Source organism: Saccostrea cucullata, unplaced genomic scaffold, assembly GCF_032062105.1.
Source record: "Saccostrea cucullata isolate Sc308-1 unplaced genomic scaffold, CSIRO_AGI_Scuc_v1 ctg209, whole genome shotgun sequence".
Lineage (NCBI taxonomy): Eukaryota > Metazoa > Mollusca > Bivalvia > Ostreida > Ostreidae > Saccostrea > Saccostrea cuccullata.
The window spans coordinates 214,714-230,616 of NW_026925659.1; the positions used below are offsets into that span (position 1 = coordinate 214,714).

Sequence of the window (15,903 nt, forward strand, 5' to 3'; positions counted from 1 at the left end):
TTTTAATTCCAAAATAACATTGCAAGCTCTATAGAAGTATCCAAAATATTAAAATAAATATAAGGATGGATTACATGTACATTCTCTTTTCTAACATAATATTTTTTGCAGAAATTTCAATTAATACACGGACACTTCAATCCTCTTGAACTACTTTCAAATGTGAACATTATTTCAATAGTGTTAGCAACCTATACTAGTATTTGGTATTGAAGTACACTCCAATCCACTACTGAAATAATTATTCCAATAATGGTCATATTTCAATAGTGTTTGCATATTATGTTTGTTATTGAAATGCACTCTCAACCACTATTGAAATAATCATTTCAATAGTGGTCGTTATTTCAATAGTGGTTGCAACAAGGCACTCTTGCTCATCATAACTATGTACTTATACTAAGTTAGTTTATTTAATACCTAGGAGCAGATCTAGAGAAGATGATTTTCAAAGAATTATTGCATTTTCACTATATTACCAATAGAGCCCCGCCCTTACACCAGAACCCCTGACCCTGGGGCCATAAAATTCGCAATTTTGAAAGAGGCATCCTGCTTATCATAACTATTAATTAGTTAATTTATTTAATACCCAGGAGCAGAGCCAGACCTAACACCAGAACCCCTGACCCTGGGGCCATGAAATTCACAATTTTGTATAAAGCACTCTTGCTCATCATAACTATGTACTTAATTAGTTTATATAATACATGTACCGAGGAACAGAGATTCTGAAGAAGATTTTCACAGAATTAATGTTTTTTCACTATATAATCAACAGAGCCTGCCCTAACAGCAGAACCCCTGACCCTGGGGCCATAAAATTCATAATTTTGGAATAGGCACTCTTGCTTATCATATCTATGTACTTAGTTAGTTTATTTAATATCCAGGAGCAAAGAAGATTTTCAAAGAAATTAGGCATTTTCACTTTATAATCTATATAGCCCCGCCCTTGCACTAGGACTCAATGTTCATTACATTCATACCAACAGTTTGACTGCTTGATGTCCAGGAGTAAAGAAGATTTTTAAAGATTTCATTAATTTTAGGGGTTTTGGCCCCATCCCTCAGGCCCCAGGGGGCGGGGACCATAAAATTCAAAATTTTTCTTCCCCTTCACCCATAGATGCTGTATACCAAATTTGGTTGGAATTGGTTCATTAGTTCCAGAGAAGAAGCTAAAAATGTTCAAAAGTTTATGACTGACAAACGACGTATGTCGGACGAAAATGGCAGGTAAACAAGTAAGTTTTTGAGAATTGATCAAAATTAAGGTATTTTGCAATTTTTTTCTGAATGCTGTGGCCATATTTAACATCATTTTTAGCTCACTGTTGTCTGTCGTCGTTATTGTTGTTGTCGTTGTAAACTTTTAACATTTTCATCTTCTCAAGAACCAATGGGCCAATTTCAACCAAACTTGCCAAAAAGTATCCTCAGGTGAAGGAGATTCAAGTTTGTTCAAATGAAGGGCCACACCCTTCAGCAGATAAATTAAAATCTAGGGTAGATAATTATGAATTAGTGAAAAATTAATGGGATCTTTTAAAAATCTTCTCAAGATCCACTCGGCTAAGAAAGATGAAACTTAAATGGAAGCATTCTCAGGTAGTGTAGAATCAAGTCTATTAAAAAAAAATCCTGACCCCGGGGGTAGAGCAGGGCCACAATAGGGAATCAAAAGTTTCACATAGGAATATATAGGAAAAATCTTCTCAAGAACCACTGGGCCAAGAAAGATAAAACTAGGTGGAAGCATCCTCAGGTAGTGTAGAATCAAGTTTGTTCAAATCATGACCCCCAAGGTAGGGCGGAGCAAAATAAACAATCAAACTTTTTTATATAAAAAATCCTCTTTTATAGTACAGAAAAGCCATGTTTAGTTATATTGATATGGAAGCATCATTATTGGTAATGTACATGTATTCACATTTGTTCAAACCATGATTCCATTTTTTTTCCTAGCTCAGTTGAGCGATGTGGCCCATGGGCCTCTTGTTTAATAATTTATTTGAATATTTCAGGTTGGCATAGGATTATCAAACTGCCAGTTTATGCATCTTAGGTATTTTAACTGAGAAGTACACCACAATTACCTACTTTCAGAATTTTATGGCAGTATTTAAATAATTTAGTTACTGAACGGAATAGAATTAGGTCTTCGTTATGTGACTACTAAAACGTAGGTCACTTGTGGAATTACAGGCAGTATTGAAATATTTCAAGTAAGGCTTAGAATCCTTAAACTTTGTTAGTTTACAAATTTTGAGGTGTCAGAGTATGTTATCCAAAAAGGAGGTCACTCAGACATACTTTTCAAATTTCATGGCTATTCATATATTTCAAACAAAAAGTGGCTTAAAATCATCAAACTTTGTCAATTAATGCATCTTGAGTTTTCAGAGTGTATTGACCAATAATCAAGATTACTTTCTTTTGGAATTTTAAGGCTTTATCTAAATATGAGGTTTCAAATAGAATTGATAGTTGTACAATTTATCAGAAGTTGAGGCCTTTTGGCCTCTTGTTAATAATTAAATTCTTCTCATCAGTATTATGACAATGCTCATCTAGACATTAAAATGTAAAGAAGTTCTTGCAATAAAATGTTACCGTAAGATCAAACTTTGTTCCAAAGGCTGATTATGATAATAAATAAGATATGACCCCAAACCAAGGTCAAATAGCCAAACCCAATATTACAGACTCAGACATTCTACTGAAGTATAGTAACGTGGTCCCTTTTTACACCCTTGGTTTACTGGTTAGATATTAGCAAAGGGCATTTTGTTTGATTTCAGTGTGTATAACAAAGTATTTCTAATGAAAGCATTGTGTATTTATAATGAATAATTGTAAACATATCAATAAATACAAGCCAATATTTAACTCCCATCACACTGAAATATGCCCGTACACTTTCCCCTTTCAGTCTACAATTTCTCTTTTACATAGAAATGGGCTGTACAAAATATTGTTTGTATTCGAGGATGAAACGTCAGGATTGGGGCTATATTTGGGAAAAAACTGACCTAGAATTCTGTCATATTTGTAAACCAAAGACAATTGGGCAAGGTCAGTTATACATCTTTCTTTCCATGAGCTCATGCATACATACATACAGTACATTGGTTCATTTTGTTTTAATTCACATTGCAATAATTCTCATAACTTATGGGCATGCTTGATTTGTCTACACCATACTTCACCTGCTGTAGACATATACACCTTATACTCAAGTGAAATTGGGTGTATTGTAGCATATTCAATATGATCATTAAAATTTCAACCAGCTGATTGGATCCTATTTGCGGAAGATTTTTTTAAAAAATATTTGTTGTACTTGTGATTTTTAAAAAAAAATACATTTACAAACAAAACATTTTATGAAGAGGCAATTTTTTTTAAAGAGCATATTCATCATGTAGGAATCTAGATGGAATTTGCAGAGTTATTATATGTATATACTAAACAAAGTAAAAGTGAGTACACTTTTGCACTTGATGGAAAAGTGTTCACTGGGTGTAAAGTTTAGACAAATTTAGTGTGCCCTAAATTGTTTTTAATTCAACTCTGTAACAGAGTAAGGCGGTGTTTAGCATGTCACTCTCCATTAACTCCCATTGTTCTGGGAATGGCTTGGAAACAAGTCTAATGAATATTATTTCTTGGAATGTCATCCTCCATGCAATGTAGATATGAATACAATTCTGTCATTTGGTTGAAGTTCATAATCAAGTTCACCCTAAAAGAAAATAAAAAGGATGAAATGGAAAATTTAAGTCAATACTGTTCCTGTAAGATAATACATGTAAATGTAATGAATGAAGGTACCAAGTAAATAAATCAGCATTCGCTAACATAAATATTCAACTCTATTTAGTTTTAATTTCATTTACATTGTATAGATTAAACATTTAGTTAACTATTAAATAGAAACAAGTGTTCCTGCAACCTAACCCACAGATAAATGTTTTTGCAATACCCATTTTCATACTTTCAGCACATATTGTGTACAAAAAAAGACATCTTTGAACCAACATCTTATAATGTTGTGGGTTTTTTATAACTTAGAGATTTTTAGGTTAAATAGCACAAACTTACAGCAGTCCATAGGCAAGATCAACCTGTTATGCTAGATAAAAGATCATAGAGGAACACAGTTCTAAATTAGCAACCTTTGGAGTATGCCACATTTAAAAGTAAGATTCTTCTTGTATTTAAATACTAATGAAATTTTCACAGAATCAAAAAGACAATATCACTAAAAGATGGTATCATTAAGATTAAAGAGGGTGTTGCAGAAACTCACAATTATTCCCTATGTATCGAGAAGGACATTTAAATACCTGCGTTATGTTGATCTAAATATATATATATACAGGAACGTAGGGGACAATGCTTACAGCGGATATTCCCTGCTTCTTCACATTTTAGGTTTATATCATGCATAGTTTTTCCTCACATAGGAACTGATTGGCAACCTTTTAGTGAATGTTGTCCTTTTTATTTTATTAATTTTTTTAATCATGTATATCACTATCGCCATTTTGCACGAGGAAGGTTAGAACAATAAAAACACCATTTTGAAAGTTTTATATACTGTAGACATTGTGCAAAAATATATTTTTCATGAAATTAAATGTCCCATAATCACTTTGTTAGTGCTACATCCAAGACATTCCATTTGTTTCAAGTCAAATCTTGGCTACTGATATAAGAGATGGAATATGAATCAAAATGAGTAAACAACTTATGTTAAAAAAAAAAATTATTTTAACAATACATGTACTAAACAAGAAATGTTTGTAAAACACTTATGCCCCCTCCCCAAAATTGAAATTTTTCTGTGTTAATACGGGGTTAAATACATGTAATTACTGTCCAAGTCCAAGGGGCATAAACTCTATCAAAAATGGCGCGATCATACCCAAAACAGAACTTGACCTAGATATTCAGCTGATAAATCTGTATACTAAATTTCATTTCAATATGTGCAACCTCTGCAAAGAAAATGAACGGAAACTGCAATTAAGTGGAATTTTTCCAAGTTGAAGGGGCATAACTCTTAACAAAAATGGAGCGATTATACCCAAAACAGAACTTGACCTTCAGCTTTCATTTCAATATGTGCAACCTCTGCGAAGAAAATGAAGGGAAACTGCAAATAAGTAGAATTTTTTTAAGTCTGATGGTGCAGTCCTGCCCAAAACAGAACTTTACCTAGATATTCAGCTAATAAATCTGTATACTAAATTTCATTTCAGTATGTGCAACCTCTACAAAGAAAATGAACGGAAACTGTAAATAAGTGGAAGTTTTCTAAGTCCAAGGGGCATAACTCTGTGAGAAATGGGGTGATTGTACCCAAAGCAGAACTTGACCTAAATATTTACCTGATAAATCTGTATACCAAATTTCATTTCAGTATGTGCAACGGTTGTGAAGAAAATGAACGGAAACTAAATGGACCGACAGACCGACAGATAGTAGCAAAGCAATATGCCCTTCCTTCTTCGAAGGGGGGCATAATAAAGCATTATGTCGTTAGTTTTAAGTCAAAGTATATCAAGGAAAACAATTCAAACCTGCATGTTTAATATATTGTTACTCATTAACTTCTTGACATTCTCTTTCTCTCTCTCTAGATCTTGTGCACTCTCCCTCTCTCCTATAAAAAATTGATATTTCATTGCATTTCCATAGCAAAAAGAAATTGAAAAAAAAATTAAGAAAAAATGATCCACTCCAGGATTCGAATCCATGTTCTGGTAAAAGTGCTATATCAGATAGCAGTCCATCAGCGTATCCACTAGATTATTTCGGACACGATGATGACCATTGTTATTTATGTACACATTTTGCATTTCGTATGGAGAATAATTTTTACTCATTTTTAACGTTTTTAAAAAATGTGCCTCTTTGAAACGAAAATCGGAAATGGCAGTTTTAAAGAAAACTCCTGCCTTTTTGTGCATATATCAAGATTATTGTGTTCAAGTAGGCAATTTTTAAGAATAATGGGGATTCCCTACCTAAAAATCCGAAAATCTTACATATTTTGGTGTGAGACTAATTTAAACTTCATTTTATGGCAAATTAGAAGTCAATATGCAGCTTCCAAATATTGTTCCTCATTGTACTATTATACTGTTGCATTTGAGTAAAATTAATATCAGTTTCTGTAACACAAATTTCTTCTTTTTATCTGCTACATATTCAGGGAAAATAACAAAAGAACTGCAACACCCTCTTTGACCATTTTATATTAGAGGCAAGTTCAGGTCAAGGTCATTACCTTTTCCCTGGACATTACGAAAAATGTAATGTTGCCAACCATGTGATCCTTACTTTCATTTCAAAAGATCAAATGTTTTTCTTTTTGCATAAAAAAAAATACTACCATATAGGGCATATAAGATAATACATGTATTACCAAACTGACATAAATAATTTAAGGACGTTTAATCCTGTGTTTTTGAATCATTTTTGGTCTGGACCTTTATTTCTAAAATTCTGCATAATTTTAAGTTTTAACATTGAATTTAGATTCCTATTTTTCCATGCATGCTGGTTGCACACAAAGCTGTTTTTTGCAGTGAAATGCGTTATGCTTGTTCTCTATTAGTTCTTAAGAACATGATGAATTCTTTTGACGAATAATGACTAATACATGTATAGTCAATATATTCTGAAAGACAAAGAAAAAATGGAGCCAATTTTAACATAAAATTTACACATTCTTAGTAATATCTCAATATTTACATCATATACCACCACTTTTGATGTTCTTTTCTGAATATTTAAGATAACTTTGACCTATCTGCTTAAATTCTGCAAAAGTTTAAGACTTTAAAATAATTTTCTTGCTTCTTAAATTTTCAGTGCCAGAAAAATCACATTTTGTGAGTGCAGAAAGGTCAAATAATTTATTATGCGAAGCAGTTTGAAACTTTTTCCAAGTCACAATTCTAAAGTGTCTTTTTTAAAATAGACTTCTAGTTTATTTTGTTCCAGGCTTTATTTGGATAAAAATACAGAAGGGAAAATGTTGAAGATGTAATTTTTGATTAAGAAACAAATTTCAGTGCAAAAATGGTCATATTTAATGTTCTGTAGCACCAAAAGAAGCATATATTGACCCCCATATTTTTATTTGATTTTCAGTTTACCTTTGTGTATAGAAAATAAAAATAAACTGGACAAAAAAATTTTTAAGACTTTAAATATCAGAAGCCAACCTTAGTTGTTAGGATAAATGGATATTAGCTAATCCGAATTTTCTCGGCTATTTTTTTTTTTTTTTGGATACATTTGTTATTTTCATATGCTTCTTATATTTAAATTTTTCTTACTTTTTAACAGATGAAATGTCACATGAAGATACAAAATGATACAAAAAAAAAATTGATTGTTTACTAAGAGAGAAAAAATACTAATTTTTTACAGATTTTTGGTTCAAGTCATCTTTGCTAGCCAAGGGTGATGATCCGCTCCTATCCTCTTTAAAGATCGTCACCCTTGACTAGCGAAGATGGGTTCAAATATGTACTTATAGATTGGGAGATTTTACAAGCTAAGTTAACATAGTTCTAATTTGTTTGGAAAATCATATTTATTTTATACATTTTGAAACGTAAGTCCCTTATTATTAATTTTACTAGCATTTGAATTTTTTTTAAAGCCTTTGGTTATGTAAAAATTATAACTAAATTTATTTTTCTATAAGAATTTTGAGAGGCAGAAAAGAAGACATTTTCATACGCCACCATTCCGCCAAGAATATAGTCAGATTTGTTTTGATTAATTTGGAAGTTATTTCCAGTGCAAATCCTTTTATATTCTTCAAAATTGTTTCGGAGCGGATCTGCTCCGATTTGCTATAGTACATTGCAAGTGTATGGGACGTATTCTATCTGTGGCTTGTACCGAGACACAGTCAGATTATTCTAACTAGGGAATGCAAAATCTGATGTCGTGACAAACATTTTTAGTTTTTATGAGCAAATATGTAATTTTTTTTTCTGTTTCTTTGTTACTTATACAACAAAAAGTTGTCTTCAGAATAAAATTGATAAAATTTTATTTTTAGTTTGTTCCATAAATGATAAATGCTATAAAGAAATAGAATTTTGTATCTGAAATTTTAATTACCAATTAAGTCAATCATTGATCGATTAAGCTTCTCCGATTTTGACCGATTATCGATTATGAAATTTTCCCGATTATTCAACACTATATAAGCAAATATATTTTGATATTTCATCTAGTCAGAAACCAGAGAAGAATCCTACCTTCAAGTTTATATTAATAAATTGCATTTTTAAGCTAATTAAGAGGCTGTTGATATAAATATCTTACTAGTAGTTCCCAGTCTGCATCATTGACCAACACCAAGATTCCAGGTCTTCTGAAAAGAAAAGAGTAATGAGCCAAACAATTAAAACACAAAAGAGCATGTAGGCAGAAAGGAAATTTAAACCATGTTCTACTCACACTGTGTCTCCTTGCATAAATAGTTCTGGACGTTCTTTCAGTAGGTTATCTCTGATATATGTCAAAAGATGACGTATTTTCCCTATTTAAAAAAAATAAAATAAAAGAATAAAAAGAATACAAATGCATTTTCACTGTATGATCATTAAAACCCCAACCTATCCCAACCAACCTAACTCCAGAAGTAGAACCCTTTAATAACCTTGTGCCATGAATTTCAAAATTTTGATTGAGGGTTCAATTGCAATGCTTGTTGCAATTTTGCCAACAGTTTGACTGATTGATGTCCAGAAATTGAAAGAGATACGGCACCAATTCGATTGTTTAAGCCTTGACCAACCCTCAGGTCCCAAAGGGGGGGGGGGGGGGATAATGAAATTCATATTTAAAGTTTAGTCTGCATTTTCTCTGAATAAAGGCTTTCTTCTGTTTTTGTCAAAACTACATTAAATTTAAAAAAAAAAAAAAATTTCAATAATTAAAAGTATATACTGAAAAAGAATCTTTCAAATAGTCACAACAGTGTAAAAAAATTGCGAGATCAAGACAATTTAATCTATAATATGTGGAGCATATAGCAAAATATATCCACAAATTTTAAAAAACACAAGTTGGCATTAGAGATTTTTTTAACTCTACAGAAAGAGAGCTAGACAGACTTGGAGCTAGGCATAGAGGACATTAGGATTACATTGTATCCTGCAAACTTCATTCATGTCTTAATTACTGTACTCCCAAAGACACACCATAAACTTTGATTAGAAAAGCTTATTGGAGCAGTTTGTTCTTGTGAACTAATAATTACTGTTGCCCAAGTAATTTATAAGAAAAAAATAAACTTCAGTCTTCCTGGGAAATATGTTCCTTACATTTTTTCTCAGAGTTTGGCAGTTCTACATCATGCTTTTTCACTTTGTCGAACAACAACTCGGCCCCACCACTGAAATGGAACTCACTAAATTATATGAGGGAAAATGAATAATATAATATGGTATGGTTTGTAAAACTTAATTGTCAGATCTAAAATATATTCAAATGGCACAAGCCATTGCCTGGAAATTATTTCAAAAACTAATTCTAAGTGCATGATAAACATCAATGGAAGCTGTAAGGTTTAAAGGAGTCTCTAGATCGAGATCCACAAGTAAATAGAAACTGCAATGGAAAATACAATACAATTTTTTCACATGCATTGTATTACTGCTGATTCATCACGGCTTTGGTATTCATGTACATGTAAAGAGGAGGTTTATTTAAAGATTTTTACCACATAATTCCTCGGCCCACCTCGGCCCAATGACATCTCGACCCAATGTCACCTTGGATACGACAGGTCCATGGTAAGCCCTTTTGCTATTTATTCAGAAAATAAAATCTATCATAAAATTACAGAGATATCTCTCAATTTAGAGAGATATCTCTTAAAAAATAGAGATATCTCCCAAATTAAAGAGATATCTCTCATTTTTAAGAGATATTGATCTCTATGAGAAAGAGATATCTCCTAAACTAGAGATATCTTCTAGAGATATCTCCTGTACTTAGAGAGATATCTCTTATACTTAGAGAGTGTGTCTTAAATGGTCCGGCTTGTTATTAATTTTTGGCCAACCTTTCTGGGCCCAAGTTATGAATCTCACGGGCTGAGGTCTCATTGGGCCAAGATGTCTGGCTATTTACTAGGTGCAGAACTGTAACTCTCTGCCTGATAAAATTCAGACATATAAAGGAGAAAGCTACAAATCCAAGTGTTGTAAAAACCTTCATCACTGCTTTTTTGTTGCTCACTTCAGGTATTATTTATAGCATTTATTGTTTTTCACCTTATCGATTATCAGGTATCATTCTTAAAGCTGGAGAAAGCTAAACAGTCCAGAAATAATACCTAAAGCGAGCGACAGTAATCATTCTGGCAATCACTATTAGTATAGTTATAATTATTGTATATATTAAAAGGAAAGGTTAATCTAAGTTGCAAGAACTTGTTACCAATCCCTTTGTATGAATTATACAATGAAATATGTTCAAACAAGACAATAAATCAGCGGCTTTAATCAAAGGTTTTACCGGTACAATGCATGGATCTGTAGCTATTTGCCTTATCTGTCCGAATTTTCTCAAGCAGAGAGGGTACAGGGTTCATTCGCTCGATCTACCTGTTAGCAGGAGTCCATTCAAGCGAAATATTGTTCGCCCAATATCTTCTTCGCCCTATATTTATATACAGCTGTATATACCCAATACTATATGAATTAAATATTATAACATGTATTTTCTATTCCGGTTTTAATTTCTTTCAAACTTGGGATTTTTATTTTTCAAATGATACGAAGAATGATATTTATTTAGACTTAATTATAATTTTTAATTTGATTCTAATGTTTTTTGAGGGTCTTAGTGTTTATATTATAGTTAATTAGATGATTAATATTGATGTTACTTAGGGGAATACATCCGTGGTATATTTACGAATTGTGCTATGTTTTGAAAACAATTGAAGGACTTGGGGCATTAATAAGTCCATTGTCGGAACTGAACAGCGAATAAAGAAGATTATACCTTTGAAGAATCTCTCCCTTTGATCTCAAGAAATGATTTAATAAGAAGATGGAAAATGAAAATTCTTATTCTATATTAACAGGTCCAGTACAATCTCTTGATTTAGCTATATTAATAGCTTTAAATAGCTATATAGCTTTATTACGCTATTCAAAATAGCGTTATTTAGCTATTTATATAAAGATTTTCACAAAAATGTTTTTTGCTGAAAATAAACAAAAAGTCGCATGTATTTGACTCTTCATACATGTACTATGGACTATTAAAACAACAACCAAAATCAAAGATAGTTCTAACTTTGCAGCTTTTGAATACTTTTAAGCAAAAAGAGAATTTCTATTGTTAGACTAACTGTCCACTACCTTGGGTGCCTTGAGGCAAGGAAAAGTATGATTACTTCTCATTGTGCTGAACTGTTACCAATCAATTATCTTGTTGAACATAATTGGTCTCCATTATAATATCATTGCAGAAGTAACTGTATCAATTGCTTTATATAGCCCCAAAACTTGTAGAACTTTGAGTACGAAGTCTCTCACGGAGACGTAATTTGATGAGTGATTTTTACATGCACTTTAAGAAGAGTTCAAAGTTGTATATCATCACTGCACCAAGGTGCGTTTTTTTGTACATACTGAGAAAATTACACCTTTAAGAAAAAAGTGTTGTAAAATAGCTAAATTAAGCTATACTGAATAGCTTAATAAAGCTCTATAGCTATTTAGAGCTATATAGCTAAATCAAGAGATTGTACTGGACCTGATTAAATACAGCGAACTGGAACAGACCCTGTGCAAACAAGGTTTAGGGCAACCGAACTCTGGGCTAACGGGAATTTGGGCGAACGGCAACTGATTTTTAGGGCAAACTAACATACAACATAGCTACAATTTTGCAGCTACAGCGTCGTGCCAAAAGTATTTGCGGAAAAATGGCGGCCGTCGTAAAACGTTCACGCTTCGCGTTTTTTCAAATCGTCCTAAATTATTATGCAATCGCTTTTTTGTATTTTGACATCATCCCCGAAACTGCGTAAGGTCAAAGTTTACCGCGATGTCATGTTTGACGTCTGCTAAAGTTAGACTGCAGAATATTACGGACTGTAAACAAGATGGGTAGAAAATCAAAAGAACTGTCACTAGAGGTAAAACAGCTGATTATAGATTTGAAAGAAAACGGACATAAAGTAAGTGAGATCTCAAGAATTATGAAAATTCCCGAATCTACATGTAGATCAATTTTGAAAACGTTTCATCAGCGAAAAAGTGTGGAAAGAGCTCCTCCTTCGGGACGTCCCAGGAAAGTGTCAAAACGTGGTGAAGTAAGATTACTTCGTATGGTTAGGAAGAACCTTGGAAGTGTTTTGAAGGACATAACAACTGATTTTAATGATGGAAATTATTGTGAACCTATTAGTGAACGGACAGTCAAGCGGATTTTACATAATAACAAAATTTACAGAAGAGTAGTGAGGAAACGTATGGTTGTCAAAGAAGTAAATAGAAAGAAACGTTTAGCATGGTGTTTACTCAAACAAAGATGGACTGTTGAACAAAACTGGAAACCTATCATATTTAGTGATGAATCTCAAGTGGTTATAGGGCAAAATAATCGTGTGTATGTCTGGAGATCCGCCCAGGAATCGTACCGTCCGGAGTGCATGTATGCGATTTCAAAATCCAAAGTTTCCGTAATGATATGGGGATGCATCAGCTGGTATGGTCCAGGGACTCTATGCAAGGTACAAGGTAACATTAATGCTGAGAAATATATAAACATCCTTGACAATCATCTGTGGCCTGTTATTGCCCGACATTTCCCTGCAAACAAATACGTTTTTCAAGACGATAATGCGCCGGTACAGAGAGCTCGTGTTGTAGAGGAATATAAATGTGCAAATAATATTCGGGGTATGGTGTGGCCTGCCCAGAGTCGGGACATTAATATCATTGAAAATTGTTGGCATAGAATTAAAAGACAGATCCAAAATCACGTCGGAGATATTACCACCCCTGATCAGCTCTTCGAGGGTGCGTCGATTTACCCAAAAGGACCCAAAAGGACCCAAAAGGAACCCAAAAGGACCCAAAAGGACCCAAAAGGAACCCAAAAGGACCCAAAAGGAAACCAAAAGGACTCGAACTAATATATTATAATACATTGAAAATTAATAATTTGAATTAAATTATGAATATTATATTATAAATTTACCTAAAAATTGGCAAAAACATACATTTATATTGTTGCAACTTTTCTTAAAGAAATAACATACGACTTTTATAACACATCAATCAATAATTTAATTCTGTTTGTATTCTTGTCTCTCATTGGTTGATTTCCAAAAAGGAACGCATAACATTTTGTATAATCTGGTTTGGTATGGGGACACACCCCCTTGACAACCAGCTGAATCATCTGTATCCATCAATCCCCTCATTTCCAGTCCTTCGGATTCATGAAAAATTCCAGATTTAATGAATGTACCTTTAACTTCAAACAGTTGCTCGATCTTACCTCATGTAAACAAGCATCATGGCTGCTAGATCTATGTATCAGTTTTTACCTCCCCTTGCTTCCCATCACTTCCGTTACTACGGTTGTATTATTGCGCGGTAAATTTGATCTCATAAAAACAACACAATTTTACATCCCCAGTTGTTTAATTATTTTAAAATTAAATTATAAGGAATGACTCTAATTCTTTTTTATAATCCGCTTCGCGGATTATAAAGCGTAAACTGACCCAAACCATATTATACTCGATAATCTGGCCAAGAATTAGAGTCATTCCTTAATTAAATCTGGTCAGATATGCTTTGATTTCTTTTAGCTGAATTTAACAAATTTTAGTGCACTGTATTATTCTATTTCTCCTTCTGTTTTATTATATCTTATTATATGATATTTGATAAATAAAGAAATAAGTTTATTTAATGACATGTTCTAGGCATATGGTATCGGGGATGGGTGGGGTGGGGGATGGGGGGGGGCTCCCACCTCAACCCAAACACGCACTTTACCCTCAAAAAACTAGTTTTAGTTTTAATAAAATATGAAAGTATTCATTATATATCCATTTAATCTCTTTATTTCAAGTCCTTTTGGGTCGTTCTTAATTTCCTTTTGGGTCCTTTTGGGTTCCTTTTGGGTCCTTTTGGGTTCCTTTTGGGTTCCTTTTGGGTCCTTTTGGGTTCTTTTGGGTCCTTTTGGGTAAATCGACGCACCGGCTGTTCGATGTTATTTTACACACTTGGCAGAATTTCACCATAGAATATATTCAAAACTTTTATAAATCCATCCCAAAACGCATCATGGCATGTATACGATCCAAGGGACATTTAACAAAGTACTAAAGGTAAGCGTTTGTTTTGTTTTTGTTGTATTTGGGTGACTTTTATGTTGCAAGCGCGATAACTCTCAAATCACGTCCGCCATTTTTCCGCGAATACTTATGGCACGACGCTGTAGATTATAGCTATTAACCAAACCACCGTGGTCCCCTTCAAGACCTGTCAATGCAATGATATGATAAATAGCGTTACTGTATAATGTATATGTAGGCCCCTATTGATCACATGTACACACACACATATATATAAATATATAAACCTGAATTCAACGGCAACTGGTATTTTCATCCCACAAAATGAAACTGATGAAAAGTAGAAAGTTAATTTTCAACGCCGTATGTCTCCGGTAAACTCCTACAGACAAACTCTTCGGATGCTTCCCTCTGTTTTAAGTCTCGCAAATTTTAGTTTGTTTACTCACAAAAATAATGAAAAATCAAATGTCTCTCTGAGGCCTCGACGGAAGTAGCGCCGAGTAGTAACGGCAAGCGGTAAGCGGCAAGCGGTATATCTAGTCTTCCCGAAGGGTGACTGGAAATTCCAGAAGCCCCCCGTTTTTTGGAGAATACCCACACAGAAGGGTAGAAGCCCCAGTAAAGTGGTAGAAGCCCCATAAAATTGAATGAATTAGGGTACATAAAACCCTAAGGTGATGTTTAAATGAACAATATTGATATCCGTAAATTTTTATAGCCAATTTTACCTCAAAGTCGACAGAAATCGGGCGCCATTACTTGTTTACCGTACACCACGCCCGATCTAATTTCGAAGCGAGCTGCTGTTTATCATCGTATTGATAAAGTTAAAATTATTCATTTTAATTTTAATATGTTTGTTATGCAAGATATATATCAAATATTATGTAATAAATATTTTTTTTAATTAAGAACGTTAGCCATTAAGATAATTTAAGATTTTTTTTTTTATTTTTGAGATTTTAGAGAAATTCAATTCAATTCACTTTATTACGTAAGACATACATCTTATTGTATACAATATAAATTTATAACATGTAAACAGTAAAGCATAGCGCAGGTATTTTTTTTAACAGTCAGCATAATAATTATACAATCAGTATCATGATGATGGAGAATGTACAAACCATTTTTTAAAAAATTGTTTATAAGGCAGTATGACATTCATTACGTAAGTTAAAAGCATGGTACAAAAACTTTCCAAAATTACAAAGGTCCTTAACATTATGTACATATAACAACTGTATGAATTTAAACATAGATGGTTTTTCCCAGTAGAATTTTTTAATATATTTTACTCGTAAATCCTTGTATCATGGACACTTTAAAACAAAATGGAATTCGTCTTCAATTTCAGAACTACAGACTTCACATATTCGGTTTTCGCGCAAAATATTTCTATGGCGTCCACTTTCAATAGCTAAATTATGTGATGACAGTCTTATCTTGCTAATTTGCTTTTTATTCATAATTTAGAGATATGATTATATCCAAAATCTTCAAAGCAAAAATAATAATAA

General features: G+C 32.9%; 1 protein-coding gene across 1 annotated transcript; it reads right to left on the reverse strand.

Moving 5' to 3' along the window:
- Positions 1 to 3,131: 3,131 nt before the first annotated feature.
- LOC134269530 (ubiquitin-related modifier 1-like) lies at positions 3,132 to 14,884 on the reverse strand. The gene is made up of 5 exons (XM_062751733.1): positions 14,668 to 14,884; positions 9,369 to 9,439; positions 8,500 to 8,581; positions 8,365 to 8,413; positions 3,132 to 3,748 (listed from the first exon to the last, which is right to left on the reverse strand). Exons 1-5 carry the CDS (start codon positions 14,694 to 14,696, stop codon positions 3,680 to 3,682), a joined length of 300 nt encoding a protein of 99 aa, XP_062607717.1. The 5' UTR covers positions 14,697 to 14,884; the 3' UTR covers positions 3,132 to 3,679.
- Positions 14,885 to 15,903: the final 1,019 nt, after the last annotated feature.